Source organism: Aquarana catesbeiana, linkage group LG07 (genome assembly GCF_042186555.1).
Source record: "Aquarana catesbeiana isolate 2022-GZ linkage group LG07, ASM4218655v1, whole genome shotgun sequence".
Classification (NCBI taxonomy): Eukaryota; Metazoa; Chordata; class Amphibia; order Anura; family Ranidae; genus Aquarana; species Aquarana catesbeiana.
The window spans coordinates 313,608,019-313,623,893 of record NC_133330.1 but is presented as its reverse complement, the minus strand read 5'-3'; the positions used below and the strand labels follow the sequence as shown (position 1 = coordinate 313,623,893).

The window sequence follows — 15,875 nt, the reverse complement described above, 5'->3', positions numbered from 1 at the left end:
AACACCGTTTTCATATGTGGGCGGGACTTATGTATGCGTTCGCTTCTGCATGTGAGCACACGGACAGGGGCGCTTTAAATTTTTTTAATTTTTTTTATTGTTCATTTCACTTTATTTATTTTAGTTTGACACTCTTTTCCCAAAAAAAAAAAAATTTTTGATCACTTTTATTCCTACTACAAGGAATGTAAACATCCCTTGTAATAGGAATATGACATGACAGGTCCTCTTTACAGTGAGATATGGGGTCAATAAGACCCCACATCTCACCTCTAGGCTGTGCCTGAAATAAAAAAAAACAAAAAAAACCAAAAAAACGATCCTGGCTTCGATCGTAGCGGTGAGTCGGTAGAAGCACCGGAGGGTGGCGGGAGGGGGGGGGGACGTCCCCTCTCGCCTCCCGTAAGAACGATCAAGCAGTGTTACAGCCGCTATGATCCTTCTTATGGTGTAGGGAATCCACGGCTAAAAAAGCTGATATCTGAATGATGCCTGTAGCTGCACCCATCATTCAGATATCCCCACACAAATTCAAGAACGTCGTATGACGGCAGGCGGGAAGTGGTTAAAACGCTTTTTTTTTTTTAACACAAAGTTGTACATTTATACAATATTTCTAACACATAGCATGTACATACCAAAAATGACACCCCAAAATAGATTCTCCTATTCCTCCTGAGTACGGCGATATCACATGTGTGAGACTTCCACAGCCTGGCCACATACAGAGGCCGAGTATGGCTGAGCATGGCTGGGTATTGCAGAGTATCGCCAAGTATGACTGGGTATGGCAGAGTATGGCTGGGTATCACCGAGTATTGCAGAGTATGGCTGGGTATGGCAGAGTATTGCGGGTTATGGCAGAGTATTGCGGGTTATGGCAGAGTATTGCAGATTTTTGCGGGGTATGGCAGAGTATGGCAGAGTATGGCAGGGTATGGCTGAGCATGGCTGGGTATGGGTGAGCATGGCTGGGCATGGCAGAGCATTGCAGAGTATAGCTGGGTATTGCGGGGTATTGCAGGGTATGGCAGAGTATTGCGGGGTATTGCAGAGTATGGCAGAGTATTGCGGGGTATGGCAGGGTATGGCAGAGTATTGCGGGGTATGGCAGAGTATTGCGGGGTATGGCAGAGTATTGCGGGGTATGGCAGAGTATTGCGGGGTATGGCAGAGTATTGCGGGGTATGGCAGAGTATTGCGGGGTATGGCAGAGTATTTCGGGGTATTGCAGGGTATGGCAGAGTATTGCGGGGTATGGCAGAGTATTGCGGGGTATTGCAGAGTATTTCGGGGTATTGCAGGGTATGGCAGAGTATTGCGGGGTATTGCAGAGTATGGCAGAGTATTGCGGGGTATGGCAGGGTATGGCAGAGTATTGCGGGGTATGGCAGAGTATTGCGGGGTATGGCAGAGTATTGCGGGGTATGGCAGAGTATTGCGGGGTATGGCAGAGTATTGCGGGGTATGGCAGAGTATTGCGGGGTATTGCAGAGTATTTCGGGGTATTGCAGGGTATGGCAGAGTATTGCAGAGTATTGCGGGGTATTGCAGAGTATTGCGGGGTATTGCAGAGTATTGCGGGGCACTGCAGAGTATTGTGGGGCATTGCAGAGGGCATTGCAGAGTATTGTGGGGCATTGCAGAGTAGTGAGGGATGGCTGAGCATGGATGGATGGATGGCTGGATGTCACTGTGCAGCGCTGTGGGCACTACAGATGCAGCCCACAGCGCTGCTACCATCCATCCCCCTCTCCGCTCACAGTGTACCGATCGGTACACAGGAGGGAAGGAGAGGAACCGGCGTCATGACATTTGACGGAGCGATCACATGGTAAACGGCCACGATTAGCGGCCATTTACCGAGATCCGTGATGCGCCGGGTCCTCTGGACCCTGCGGCGGTCACGGATGCTCCCGGGGGGGGCGCGCGAGAGCGGAATTCTGGGAGGACGTCCCTGGTCGCCCTCCCAGAGTTAAGCAACCGCCCTGTAGCCTTCATTTGGCTATGGGCCGGTTGTTAAGTGGTTAAACTTGCCTTGCTGGAGGTAAATGTTTTTTTGCATGTGTGCGCTGTAAAGTTTTCTTCTACTGTATGGTGTTATGGCTGCACCATCTTTAATGAGAGGGTGTGCCCCCCAAATATCTTGTTTGTACTCTATACCACACACATGCAATGAGCAGGACCTTTCTGTGGACGATCAGTATGAAGTTTGAAGTACAGGGCCAGCACAACAGAGGGAAAAAAGCTGGAGCTATGGTTTCATCCTAGCCCTAAAAAAAACTAGCATTCCGAAAATTATCAAACCCATTTACTCCAAGCTCACGCATATAAGTGGTGCTGAGGAAGTGTGCCTGCTTCCAAGGCACTACATACAATATATGCAAGGCCTCTGTGCTGTAAGCGTGCTAACCAAGAGCTCCTGGTCTTGTACCAACGACTGAGATTTGGGAGAACCAGCTCTAAATCACATGATTGCTGTGACAATATATAACATGTATACATTTTCACAGTTATTTAAATTTTATCAATATCAATAATTTAAATACCATGCAACTTCAGTTTCACATTCATTCACATTTTCTTATTTTCTTACAGACCACAATAACAGCAACACACATACTTTAATTTATTTTTCAACAAACCCTTTCTCTTATACACATGTATATACAGCGCTGTCCTATTAAATCTGTCACAGCAGACATCTGAACACTACGCCTTCCACTTCTACATCAGATACATCAGCATTCGATTTGCACTACATAGCTTTGTGCCCCAGTCTGACTGACGGTTTCCTCCTCCAATCAATGCCCTTCATAGACCATATAAGTTTCGACCAATCACAGGTCACGTTAGACAGAGTATTGGTAACTGTAAGCGCAAACACACAAGTCCATATATAACAGGAGATATAAAAGGCTGAGCAACTTAGTCCATAGGGGACAGGCTGGAAGTTCAAGGGTTAAGTGGTAACCGGTAATGTAATGGTTAAAGTAGGCTGGTAGGCTAGGCGGCTGCTGTTTCCTCAGAGAGCTGGCTCTGTGATGGATGAGAGAGGGGTAGAGAAGGAAGCGCCACCTGAGTGTAGTATTAACAAATGATGTTTAATGACACCAGGTAAAAACACACTTACAGGATAAAAACATATAAAAGGCTCATCTGTATAGGTATGTGGTCCTCGGTGTTCCCTCTGATCCTGTGGTGGTGACGCTGCAGGGATGCTGGGCTGCAGAAGGTGGATTACCAGCCGGGAGCTCCTTCTGTGGCCATCAGGAAGAGACTAGGGGCCGGCGTGGAGCGCACGTGAAGCGTGCATGACGTCACAGGTCGTCCGTCTGCTTCCGGGTTCGGTATCCAGGGGAGGAATCGTCCAGGGAGGAGGGCTAGCAGAGAGGTTGAGAGAAGGCTACGCGCTTGGAGCCACTGCTCCTTCAGGAGAGAAGGCTACGCGCTCAGAGCCACTGCTCCTCCTCCGAGCACGTAGCCTTCTCTCAACCTCTCTGCTAGCCCTCCTTCCTGGACGATCCCTCCCCTGGATACCGAACCCGGAAGCAGACGGACGACCTGTGACGTCATGCACGCTTCACGTGCGCTCCACGCCAGCCCCTAGTCTCTTCCTGATGGCCACAGAAGGAGCTCCCGGCTGGTAATCCACCTTCTGCAGCCCAGCATCCCTGCAGCGTCACCACCACAGGATCAGAGGGAACACCAAGGACCACATACCTATAAAGATGAGCCTTTTATATGTTTTTATCCTGTAAGTGTGTTTTTATCTGGTGTCATTAAACATCATTTGTTAATACTACACTCAGGTGGCGCTTCCTTCTCTACCCCTCTCACAGGTCACGTTAGGCCTGAGGAAGGAGCGTAACTCCGCAAACGCGTCGCCTGCCTATCTCTGCACGAACCCGGAGATGACCCCGTTCCACCGATTACGAGCAGTGCGTTCCAGCGGCAGGAAACATTGACCATTCAGCAGTGCAGCCTGTCGTGAGAAGGAAATCGTCACTGAATGATGTGATTGGACATCACTCCCGGGATATCTGGCACCTTCTACCTGTTACCTACATGCCTGTTTACATGTACCCTTGTGAGTACCCATTTTAAAGATGTATTAAATTTGTTTTAAATACTGCACTTAGAGTGGCGCCCTTGTTGTTCTTTTTCTTGCTGTGACAGCCTGTGATTGGTTATCACGGTGCTTACTCAATAAACCCCTCTCCTGTGCTGTCTTTCACCGCTGAATTTTACTCCTACATCAGATGAGAAGAATGTTAAAAAAAAAGTGTATAAAAAAAAAAAAAGACAAAACAGCTAAATCAGGATTTGATCTAGATTATCGTCAAGGTCAGGCTCAAAGGTCACAGTCAATGTATTTTGGGTATAATTAAAAATAGGGGTTTTATTTAGATGGAAAAAAGAAAACAAAAAAACATGCACTATTGCATTCTGGCCCTATCACGGGTTCAAACAACGTAGAATACAGTATACACATTTGTATTATTGCTGTGAACTTCAGGATTAGGAAAATTTATTTCAGAGGTTTTTTTTGGTAGTGGGTCATGGTAATGGCAAAAAAAATTACAGTTCAGATTAGAAAAAAAAAAAAAACAATTTTGTCCTGTATAAAAGTTTTAGGCAGGTGTGAAAACTCCTGTAAATTAAGAATGCTTTCAGAAATAGAAGTGTTAATATATCAATTAATTTATCAGTTTATTAGTTAATTAGTTTATCAATGAACAAAATGGAAAGTAAACGAACAGAAGTGAAATCCAAATCAAATCACTATTTGGGGTGACCACTCTTTGCCTTCAAAACAGCATCAATTCTTCTAGGTACACTTGCACACAGTTTTTGAAGGAACTCAGCAAGTAGGTTGTTCCAAACATCTTGGAGAACTAACCACAGATCTTGTGTGAATGTAGGCTGCCTCAAATCCTTCTGTCTCTTCATGTTATCCCAGACAGACTCCATGATAATCAGGGCTCTGTGGGAGCCAAACCATCCATTTCAGGACTCCTTGTTCCTCTTTATGCTGAAGATAGTTCTTAGTGACATTGGCTGTATGTTTGGAATGGTTATCCTCCTGCAGAATAAATTTGGAGCCAATCACACGCCTCCCTCATGGAATGGCATGATGGATATGTATCTGCCTGTATTTCTCAGCATTGAGGACAGCATTGATCAGACAACGTTGAGGACCGTAGACACAGTGGTCAGCCAAGGAAACTCAACAGAGCAGATGAAAGACACATCATGTTTACTTCCCTTCCACATCGGAAGATGTTCCTTCAAAAACTGTGCGCAAGTTTACCTAGAAGAATTGTGGTCACACCAAATATTGATTTGATTTATACTTTTCTTCGGTTCGCTCACTAAAAATTGCTAAAAATGAACAATTAAAATATATATTCTTGAAAGCATTCTTACTTTACAGCGTTTCTTCACACCTGCCTAAAACCTTTGCACATTACTGTAGGTCGTTTAAATTTCACATGTTGAGGAACTCTACCTCTATAGTAACTCTTCTTTTTCATTGCAGGTAGATGATAATGGATGGCTGTATAATTGAGGTGGTTTTCCTGCTGCAGAATAAATTTGGGGCCAATCACACGCCTCCCAGATGGTATGGCATGATGGATAAGAATTTGACTATTTCTGAGCATTGAGGACACCATTGATCCTGAGCAAATCTCCAACTCCATTTGCAGAAATGCAGCCCCAAACGTTCAAGGAACCTCCACCATGCTTCACGGTTGCCTGCAGACACTCATTATTGTACCGCTCTCCAGCCCTTCACCACCAAACCTGCCTCCTGCTACAGCCAAATATTTCACATTTTGACTCATCAGTCCGGACTACCTGCTGCTATTTTTCTGCACCTACATTTTCGGATACAGGATGTGGAAACAAGGCTAAGCGACTCAACTATGCACGAAAACAGCATTTTTTTCACAGCTACCTAAAACTTGTGTGTGCGCAATATATATATATATATATATATATATATATATATATATATATATATATATATATATATATATTTATTAAAAAAGTCAGCATTAGCATTTATCATCAAATGAAGAGTAAATTTTTTTTCAGAAAAAAAAGGTATAATTTACCTGGATACATTAAAGCAGAGTCCAAGTCCCCCAAATACTTTTTTTTTTCTAAAAACTCCTCTGTACTTGTTTAAACATATACAGCAACATTTAGAATATGTCATGTGTGTAGTTTGTGTATATTTGTGTTAAAATATATGAAGACTAACCAGATCTCGAAAGCAGGCAGGTTCCATGTCATCTGTGGGCATCTGAAGCCCTATTCTCTTGACTTCCGGGATTCAGTGCAGCTGGCTACCCAGCATGCACCTCCCGATTTTGCACCTGAACAGCAATGCCCCTGCACGGCTCTCTCTCTTCCTGACAGGTTTCCATAGCAATGGCGGCGGCGGAAGTCCCTGCTGCATTGCAATAGCAACCTGCCAATCAGGACATCCTGGTCCTCCCGTTCAAGTCATATCCAGTCTGGAAATAACGCGAGATATCATCACTAGGCGATTTGCATGGACTCCTGGGATACATGAGGTCGCTATCCCAGGAGCCCTTGCAAATCGCCTAGGTGGCCACAGCCAGAAGTGCTGCTGAAAATACGAGAAAAAAGGGTATTTACTTTAAAAAATAAAATAAAATTGCCATTGGAAAGAGCGTTCGTTATGGCCATAAGATACAGTGCACATGTAAAATATGGGTAGAACTCAGTTTTAAGCTGTGATACGTACAGTTTTACCAACATATGTCAAAGTTGCAAAACTGGATTCAGGCGATAAGATTTGTTTTACCTTCTATCACGAAGGGGTTGAAAGTGCAAAAAAAACTAGGAGAGTCCAGGGAGTGTGGGACAAGTGACTCAAAACTGCATGCACATGGGGCTAAATTAAAACCCATCTCTGTGATAAGGATTCAGGTAGAGGAAATAAGTGATCATCGCAAGAGTGACATCCTGCATATCCCAACTGCTCCTACTAGGCTAAATTAAAATCCATCTCTGTGAAGATTTTAGGATATGAGTGATCTGTAGAGTGACATCCTGCATCTCCCAGCATGCCTTGTCAGCTGCCATATATAAATGCATGGTGGGCACTATGTTCAACAGCTGGGGAAGACTGTCCAAAGATATCACCTGCAGATTCCCTGACAGAGAATGTGTAATATTTTTAAGGAAGGTTTAAACAGCTCACCTCTGGAAATTTTTGCACTTTGCAAAACTTGACACCATTTCTTAACCTGCAAAAAGAATGAAAAAAAAAAAAAAAATCTTCAGAAATCAGAGCAGCACTTGACAGACTATAGCAAGAATGTACCCAAATCCATAGCTCCGCTCAAGACTTGCATTGGCTACTATAGTGATTTTCCGCTTCCACAGGGATTGGCCAGGTATGGAATATGTATACTTACATTGGTCCAATGTAACTATGCAAAAAAAAAATCTAGAATTCAGCTTTAATCACTTTAAGACCAGGCTTTTTCTGGCACTCTGTGTTTACAAGGTTAAATCTGTATTTTTTGCTAGAAAACTACTTATAACCCCCAAACATTATACATTTTTTTTTTAGCAGAGGCCAGCAAGGGTAACAAACTCTAGGGAATAAAATTGGTTGCAATTTTTTGTCACAAGGTTGTTGCGCAGTGGTTTTGCAAATGGAATTTTTTGGGAAAAAATACACTTGAATAAATTAAAAAAAAAAAAAAAACAATTCATATCCTAATTTTTCTGTAAAATGTGAAAGATGATGTTATGCTGAGTAAATAGATACCGAACATGTCACGCTTTAAAATTGCGCACACTCATGGAATGGTGACAAACTACGGTACATAAAAATCTCCATCGGCTTTAATGGGGTTTACGTTCCTCCCGCCGCTTCTGAAAGTGTTCCAGCGGCTCATGAGCCACTTAGTACACCTTTCATGAGAAAGCCAGTTGCCGGCTGTAAAAAAAACTATGCTGGGGTTATGGCTGATATCGTCAGCCATAATCCTGGTAAACCACATCAAAGCCGCAATGTGTATGAATATCTATATATACATATCTATATCTCTAGATATAGATAGATATATATATCTATCTATATCTAGATATATAGATATATATATATATCTAGATATATATAGATATATAGATATATATATTTATATAGCTAGATAGATATATGTATTGTGGTCTTGAAGTGGTTAAAGCATTGCACAGCTTCAGGAAACAGTCCTGCTCTGATATCAGTGCTGAAGAACAGAAAGAGAGGGATGTCCTAAATTAGACATTATAGTCCAGGATCTCAGCTGACAACCAGTCATCTGTTTCTACAGAAGAAGCATCATGTCTGTTCGGAGGAAGAGAGAAGCTAATTATAGCAGGAGTCCGGCGAAAAATTTTTTTTTAGATGTCAGCAGCTGCAAATACTGCAGCTGCTGACTTTTAAAATAAGGTCACTCACCTGTCCCGGGGTCCAGCGGTGTCGGCACCCGAGACCGAACCGCCCCTCGATCCTCGGGTGCTGCCGCCACCATTCTCAGTGAGGGAATCAGGCAGTGAAGCGTTGCGGCTTCACTTCCTGGTTCCCTACTGCGCATGCGTGAGTAGCGCTGCGCGTTCTCAATGGTCCCCGCTGTCTCCTGGGACCTGTGTCTTTGCCAGGAGACAGCGGGGGAGTGCGGGAGGGGGTGTGACTCCCATGGGAGTCTATTCCCGGAAGTGGGTGCAGATACCTGTATTATACAGGTATCTGCACCCCCCTCCCCCCTGAAAGGTGCCAATTGTGACACCGGAGGGGGGGAGGAATCCGATGAGCGGAAGTTCCACTTTTGGGTGGAACTCCGCTTTAACTACTGACAAGTACTGATGGAAAAGTCAGAGTACACAGCACTGATATCATGGCTATGAGGACCACCATCATTTTTTTCTTCTATGACTTCTGGAAAACTATCACATTACCAACACTTTCACATAAAAGGGAAAGAAATCTTTTTTCACACTTACTTTTTGCATTTTTCACAGCTGTACATATTGTCACCTATAGAAGAAAATACAACCAGTTAGATTCTGGCAGCTATAGTTATGTGTTAGGCCTCTTGCACACGATACTCTTGTTTGAGCATCTACTTTTTCGTCCGTTTTTTTTTTTTTCTTTTTAAATGTATTTTCGCCCATATGCGTTCGCGCAAGTTTCGCACAAATTCGTACACGCACGGAAGCTTGTTCTCGGATTGACAATGTCAACGGACAAATCTGTTTGCATTTGCGCGCAAAACGTGTGCGCATGAGGTGTAAATTACTGACCAAAAATACAGATTTTTCTATTTTTTTTTTTTTTACTGAAGAATACACGGCGCTTGTTTACACGCCTGTGTGCATAGGCACATTACAATGAATGGGCTGTATTTATAGCTAAGCTAAAAATTATCTGTACTGAGCATTTTCAGGGTGCAGTGTGCAAGAGGCCTAAAATATAAAATGATGAACCAAATAGAATTATAAGTAGCTCACCTTTCAGTTCGTCCCTGGCAAAGAAAGCTGCAAGGCAATCCTGTAGTGTGACTGTGGGACCCCAAAACCAGCTAAAAAAAAAAAAAATGCAAACAAGGGTGAAATATTATCATGGTTTCTCTCTAGTTTCTGCCAATAAAGGGATACTTCAGCACCAGCTCTACAGAGCTCCTAAAAGACCCTGCACGTCTCCCCTGTGCTCCACTGAATGCAATGCACATAGCACTGCATTACATTCTTTCCTGAGCACGATAGTCGGGGAAAATGTCAAGGGGGACCCAGAAGTGACGTCACACATCACTTCCGGGTCAACAGCTAGAAGGAGAGGAGAGTACTACAGTTCTAGTTAATACTTACATTTTTGTCTCACTCCCCCAACCTGCAACTGGTCAGTGAAACAAGGAGCAGTACAGTGATGAGCTCATCTCTCTCTCACTCCGTTTTCTCCTCCTATTAGCACGTTCCTTGTTACCACATGAGCACTGCAGCACAACTGACTGGCTCCTTGTTCTGCTTCTCCCTCTCTCAGTCTAAGCTCTGCTGTACAGGGAATAGAAAATAGAAAATCTTTTTCCCCTCAAACTGAACTAGTAAAGAATTTCTTGGGACCTCTTACTTATTCAATATGAGCTTCCTTTAGAAGCAGTATGTCTTTAAGTGAAAAGTCATTTGCATCTTCTACTAAGTCAAAGAAAAATATTATTCCTCTTTTTTACAAAATGCAGTGTACATTGCAAGACTGCACACTCTCCACTCTCCAGCAAGGGAGTAACAGAAGCCAGTCTATAGGTTATGGATTAAGCTTGGTGTGCAACCCCTCCCACCCAATCACTCACAATTACATTAATTACTAACAGGAGTTCGGACAATAAATAATTGATGTTAATTGCTCATAAATGGATGGATGATTGCAAACAGAATTATGTTCAGCAATGGAACACACATGGAAGCAGATGGATGAGCACATCAGTCTTCTACTGCTCCTTCAATAACAGACTGAGGGTACAGTAGGAAGGTGACTGCAGCAGAGAACAGTCAAATTACCAGCCTAGCGGTACTGGGTTCCAGGACTGTGTAAACCCTATAATAAGTTGGGCGGAATTACAAATCCTTTGACAGGTAAAATACTTTCCACATAATTAAATTGTTTGCTTAGCTGTTTGCCTGGAGTTCTTTTTTAAAGCCTTCATACCTTAAAGTGGTTAAAAAAAATATTTTTTTTTTTTTTTTTTTTTACCTTAATGCATTCCTTGCAGGAGGTTTAGGGCCACTTAGTTATAGGTAAGGTAAAATACAGAATATAATATATATGTTTTTTAGGCCATTATCTGTACTTTTATGGATAATTCCAGGTGTGGTATATTTTAACATAGCTACACTGGTTTAGCTTGGACCAATGTAACTATACGCCCCGGTTCACACTGAGGCAGCGCGACTTGCAGCGCGACACTGTACAGAACAGGACGCTACTTGTCAGGCGGCTAGGTCGCCTGACAAGTCGTCCTAGTGTGAACCGACCCTACATGTACCATACCTAGACAACTCTCCTGGAAGCTGGAAATTAACGACGTAGACACCACTACTCCAGTAATCTCCGCTTGCTTCCAGTTCTCGTGCTGAGCAGCCAGCCAGTCACATTGTGAACACAGGATGTCGTCCACTCAGAACAGCCGCCATTCACAGAATGCTTTGCATTTTCCGAATTACTGCAAAGCATTCTCTGATTGGACGAGGCGGAGAGCGTGATGTCCCTGCCCCGCCTCTTCCAATCAAGTGGAAGCAAGTGGAGATCACTGAAGTAGCTGTGTCCACTTCAATGACTTCCCAGCTTCCCGGGGCATCAGTGAGGTATGGTATATGCATAGTTACAGTGGTCCAAGTTGGACCCATGTAACTGTGTAAAAATACAGACAAGAAATAGAGAAAAGAGGGCGCACCAGTCTTGTGCATTATCCTTTGATAGGTTAATAAAAAGAATTAATTGAAAACTACTCACAAGCATGTGAAAGAAACCGGCAATATAAAAGCTTATAACCGATGGCAATCGGCCCGATATCAACAGTCTCCAGGTATTGAAGGAGAGGACACGAGGACCACTGCTTGCTGACGCGTTTCAAAGGGATACCTTCTTTCTCAGAGCCTGGCAGTGCTACCTCCTTCAGCTACCTAAATACCTGGAGACTGTTGATATCGGGTCGATTGCCATCGGTTATAAGCTTTTATATTGCCGGTTTCTTTCACATGCTTGTGAGTAGTTTTCAACAAACTCTTTTAATAAACCTATGAAAGGATAATACACAAGGCTGGTGCACCCCCTTTTCTCTATTTTATTTCTGACTGCTAGGATAACCCTATCCTTGAGGGCAGCAAGGCCTGAGACATTATCCACCCTGAACTTTATATCACCTGATCAACCCACTTGTGCGCAAGAGTATTTGTTCGCTGCTATCTAAAATGTGTAAAAATACATCATGCCTGGAATTCATCTTTAATGACTGTAGTGGTCTGCCATAGACAAGTTACAATCTTTACCTTTTAAGGTATTCTAGGAAAAATGCAATCCATCCTTGAGGAGCATAGGCCTCCCCACATGATCCAGCCTTAATCAGGGAGGTCTGGTGACTTGACGAGTGCAACTTAGCCAAATCTTCCTTCCCTGGTATTGGCAGGGATAAGTCTTGGAATGTTTCCAGCGTTACAGAGATCTGATTGAGAATAGAATAAAAACTACAGTTACAATCATTCCCAAATACACAATCACCCTACAATTCCCAGGAACATTTACATATACTGTATATTGGATTATGAGACAATTATAAAGCCTATTTTTGCTTGTAAGACTGGCTAACAGAGGCGCTGCATCAAGAAGAGGTGGTCAAAGGAAAAATGAAGCGACCCTGTGGCAAGCAAGAGAGCCTGAAGGTTCTGGAGATCAGGCATAATCATTATTCACAAATTATTATTTTCTTATCACACATATTCAGTTTTTCATACAAAGCTGATCTCAGAATCAGGTTTCTCGCAATGAAAATGCCAATCAAAAACAACGGTATCTGGAACTTACTCGGTCACAGGTCAGACACTGTACTGAGCTCACAATGGTGCCATCAAATACATCCGATATGACACTGCGGTACTTCTTCTGCCTTTTCTTTTTAGGGAGACAGATGGTAGGAACTAGAAAATAGGAAACAGTGTATATGGTAATCATATTGATGGAGCTGTACTTAATTCTTCAATACAAGGTCAATTCTGTGATAAATAACGAATAGTTTTCCTAGAACCTTGCCTACTAGGAAGGGGACCTCTAATAACTTTGTTTACACCAGGGGTGTCCAACCTGTGGGCCAAGACGGCTATGAATGCGGCCCAGCACAAAATTGTAAACTTACTTAAAAATGTTGATTGTTTAACCGCCTCAATACAAGGCACTTTCACCCCCTTCCTGCCCAGGTCATTTTTCAGCTTTCAGCGCTGTCACACTTTTAATGACAATTGCGTGGTCATGCTACAATTTTTTTCCTTCACTGATGTGTGCTGATGAGGCTGCATTGATGGGCACTGATTAGGTGGCACTGATATGCTGCACTTAAGGGCACCGATGAGCACCGATAGGTGGCACTTTATTAATAAATTACATTTGCTGTGATAAAAGGTTTAAAGCAAAACTCAAAATGCAACTGCAAGGCACAATCTTTTGTTTTTGTTTTTTTGTTGTTGTTGTTGGGTGAGGTTTTTTTGTGGGAATGATTTGTGTGTTTTGAAGTTATTTTTTGTGTTTTGTAAATTTGCAAATGAAATAAAAATTACTTGATTGGAAAAAAAAAAAAAAAAAAAAAGAAGGATAGGCGGCACTGATGGGTGGCACCGATAGCCAGCACTGACTGGCATCACTAATGAGCACCGATTGCTGGCACTGGTGGGCACTGATTGCTGGCACTTCTGGTGCTTTATTGTAATCATCGCACTGATGATCAGTGCCCTGATTACATCTTGTGCGTCCCCTGCGAGATGTCATTGATCGTCTGTCCTCGCCACACACTTTGTCAGTTTGAGGTGATGAGGGCCGATTAATGGCATTTCTGTATTTTTATTTACATGTGACCGGCTGTGATTTGACACAGCCGATCACATGGTTAAAGAGGCGCGTCAGTGGCTCTTTACAGAGATCGGGGTCGCGCCGTGTCCTAGCAACAGGGAGAGTGCCGTCATACGTCATATGACGTCCACTCAGAACAACAGTCGCACTGTCCCTCTGTCATTTGATGCTGGGCGGGCGGAAAGTGGTTGATGGAATTTTTTGTAAAACTGTGTTAACACTTAGCAAATACATGTGGCCAAAGAAACATTTGACAGTGTTTCGTTACTGGACTTGTATTTGTGAGCAACTCTTTTCAAGAATTAAGCACAAGAATGGGCAAAATAAGAACCAAAATATCTGATGAGCACTTTGAGACTTCATTGAGAATTACTACTTCATCCATCTAACCAGATATTGATGTGTTAATCAAAAACAGTGTCAAATATCGTTCTCGTTTTATGTTGCCCTCTTTTACTTTTATAATAAAAAATATTACAACAAAAAAAGATGTTTTATTACTTAGATAGGTACATTATCTATACCAGTGATAGTTAACTTGTGATCTGCCCGGCTTTTTCTGCTCATAGGCTATTCTTATTTTTAGTGTATTTTATGTGTGACCCAAGACAATTCCTCTTCTTCCAATATGGCCCAGGGAGGTCAAAAAAATGGACATCCCGGTTTACAGCTTTGAAAGCCCATTACTGGTAGTTTCCATTGAGGGATACTTAGGGCTAAGAACCTAAGTGACTAGGGTAGCCCGTCAAAAATAACACTTAAACACCCAACACTTGACCAACCCCTAAAGTAGGTCTAAAACATATAAACCATACCCAACCACTAGCCTTATTTTGCTGCATACTCTCCTTATCCTGTGTTGGAAGTCTCTGCACAAATAGCAATAAAAAGCACACAGATACATGCACCAAACTTAAACTACTCTGAGGAACTGTACCTCCACCCTGATTTCATAAGGAAAAGAGCAAAGATTATACAAACATTTCCATAATAACCAATCTTTGACAGCTCCAAAGTGAAATCAAACTGCTTGTTACAGGTTCAATTACACCAGGTTTAGATCAATACTTCAAAATATGATTTGGATAGCAGGTAAAATTCCCCAGATACCTTTTTTATGACTCGTCCAAAGAGTTCCAGATTTAGGCGGGCTGCTGGACAGGTGAGATGTTGAGCCTTCGCTTAGCAAGGGTGTTTGAGAAGCTGATAGATCACAAATGTTGACCTCTGTGGCGTAATCTACAACATGTGACAATGGCAATTTATTTAGGAATATTAAACTGTAGACCTAAGGTAACAAATCTAGAACGCACAACACATTTTGTTACCCGATATTCGACTCTGGATCTGAACCTTCACTGTTCCTTGGGAACTGTAATCACTGTCCTCGGACAAACTCTCAAGGTTCTTCTCCAAATCCTGGAGGCAGTTGTTTTGGCTTATGTGGTTGGAGAACCTCTTCTCCCTTTGCCAGGATTTCTGATTATCCTGGTCCTTCTGGTCCTCCTGGATTAGCATAGCAGATTCTGAGAGCTCCTCAGACAATTTACGACTTTCACTTTCAGTGTGGTCACTGCTTGACCCTGATTCACAGGATTGAAAATCATTGTCCGACTGATTCTTGTCCTCCTCCATCATCTCTTCCAGGATGCCAGGATGTGTGTCATCTTCTGCCTCCACCAATTGCTCCTTAAGCTCTTCATGCAGTATATCCATTAAACATCGCAGGAACTCTTGAGCATCCTGAGATACAGGTCAGAAATGTACACAAATTAGATTTAGTTCCATGCCTTTAAAAGCCAGTCTGTATTATAGACCCACTCATACATACTGTAGATCTTTTCAAGTGATGCTGAAGAGCAAACAATCATTAAAAGGTAAAACATTGAATTATTTTATATATCCTTAGGCATCATTATTATATCATTAAATGGGCGCCGAGACACACAGTCCATGAACAGGCTGTGCGTTTTAAGCGGCTGGAGCTGCCAGGTGCTGAGTGCAGGCTACCCATTTAAGTCTAAGAGGACACAGCTGCTCGAACCAATTTGACAGCTGTGCAGGTGAGTGGCCCCAAATGAAGAAAGTGTGCATTATGTTATCTAACATTCATTACTATGGATAAGCAGCCAATTTTATATTTTAAAAAAATACTGATTTTGCATTCACTGTAATTGGTCTACAACTCTGACGTATGACAAATGACCTTGCACAAATTTCTTTGTAAATAAAGCTA

General features: G+C 42.7%; 1 protein-coding gene across 1 annotated transcript in view; it reads right to left on the bottom strand.

Moving 5' to 3' along the window:
* The window catches only part of USP33 (ubiquitin specific peptidase 33), a 126,576-nt gene that overhangs the window by 37,966 nt on the left and 72,735 nt on the right, over positions 1–15,875 (bottom strand). Inside the window, exons 10-16 of the mRNA XM_073593709.1 lie at positions 14,968–15,382; positions 14,750–14,878; positions 12,605–12,717; positions 12,073–12,245; positions 9,541–9,611; positions 9,034–9,067; positions 7,241–7,286 (exon numbers count right to left, since the gene is read on the bottom strand). Coding sequence (XP_073449810.1) covers positions 7,241–7,286; positions 9,034–9,067; positions 9,541–9,611; positions 12,073–12,245; positions 12,605–12,717; positions 14,750–14,878; positions 14,968–15,382 — 981 coding nt within the window. The remainder of the gene's footprint in view (positions 1–7,240; positions 7,287–9,033; positions 9,068–9,540; positions 9,612–12,072; positions 12,246–12,604; positions 12,718–14,749; positions 14,879–14,967; positions 15,383–15,875) is intronic.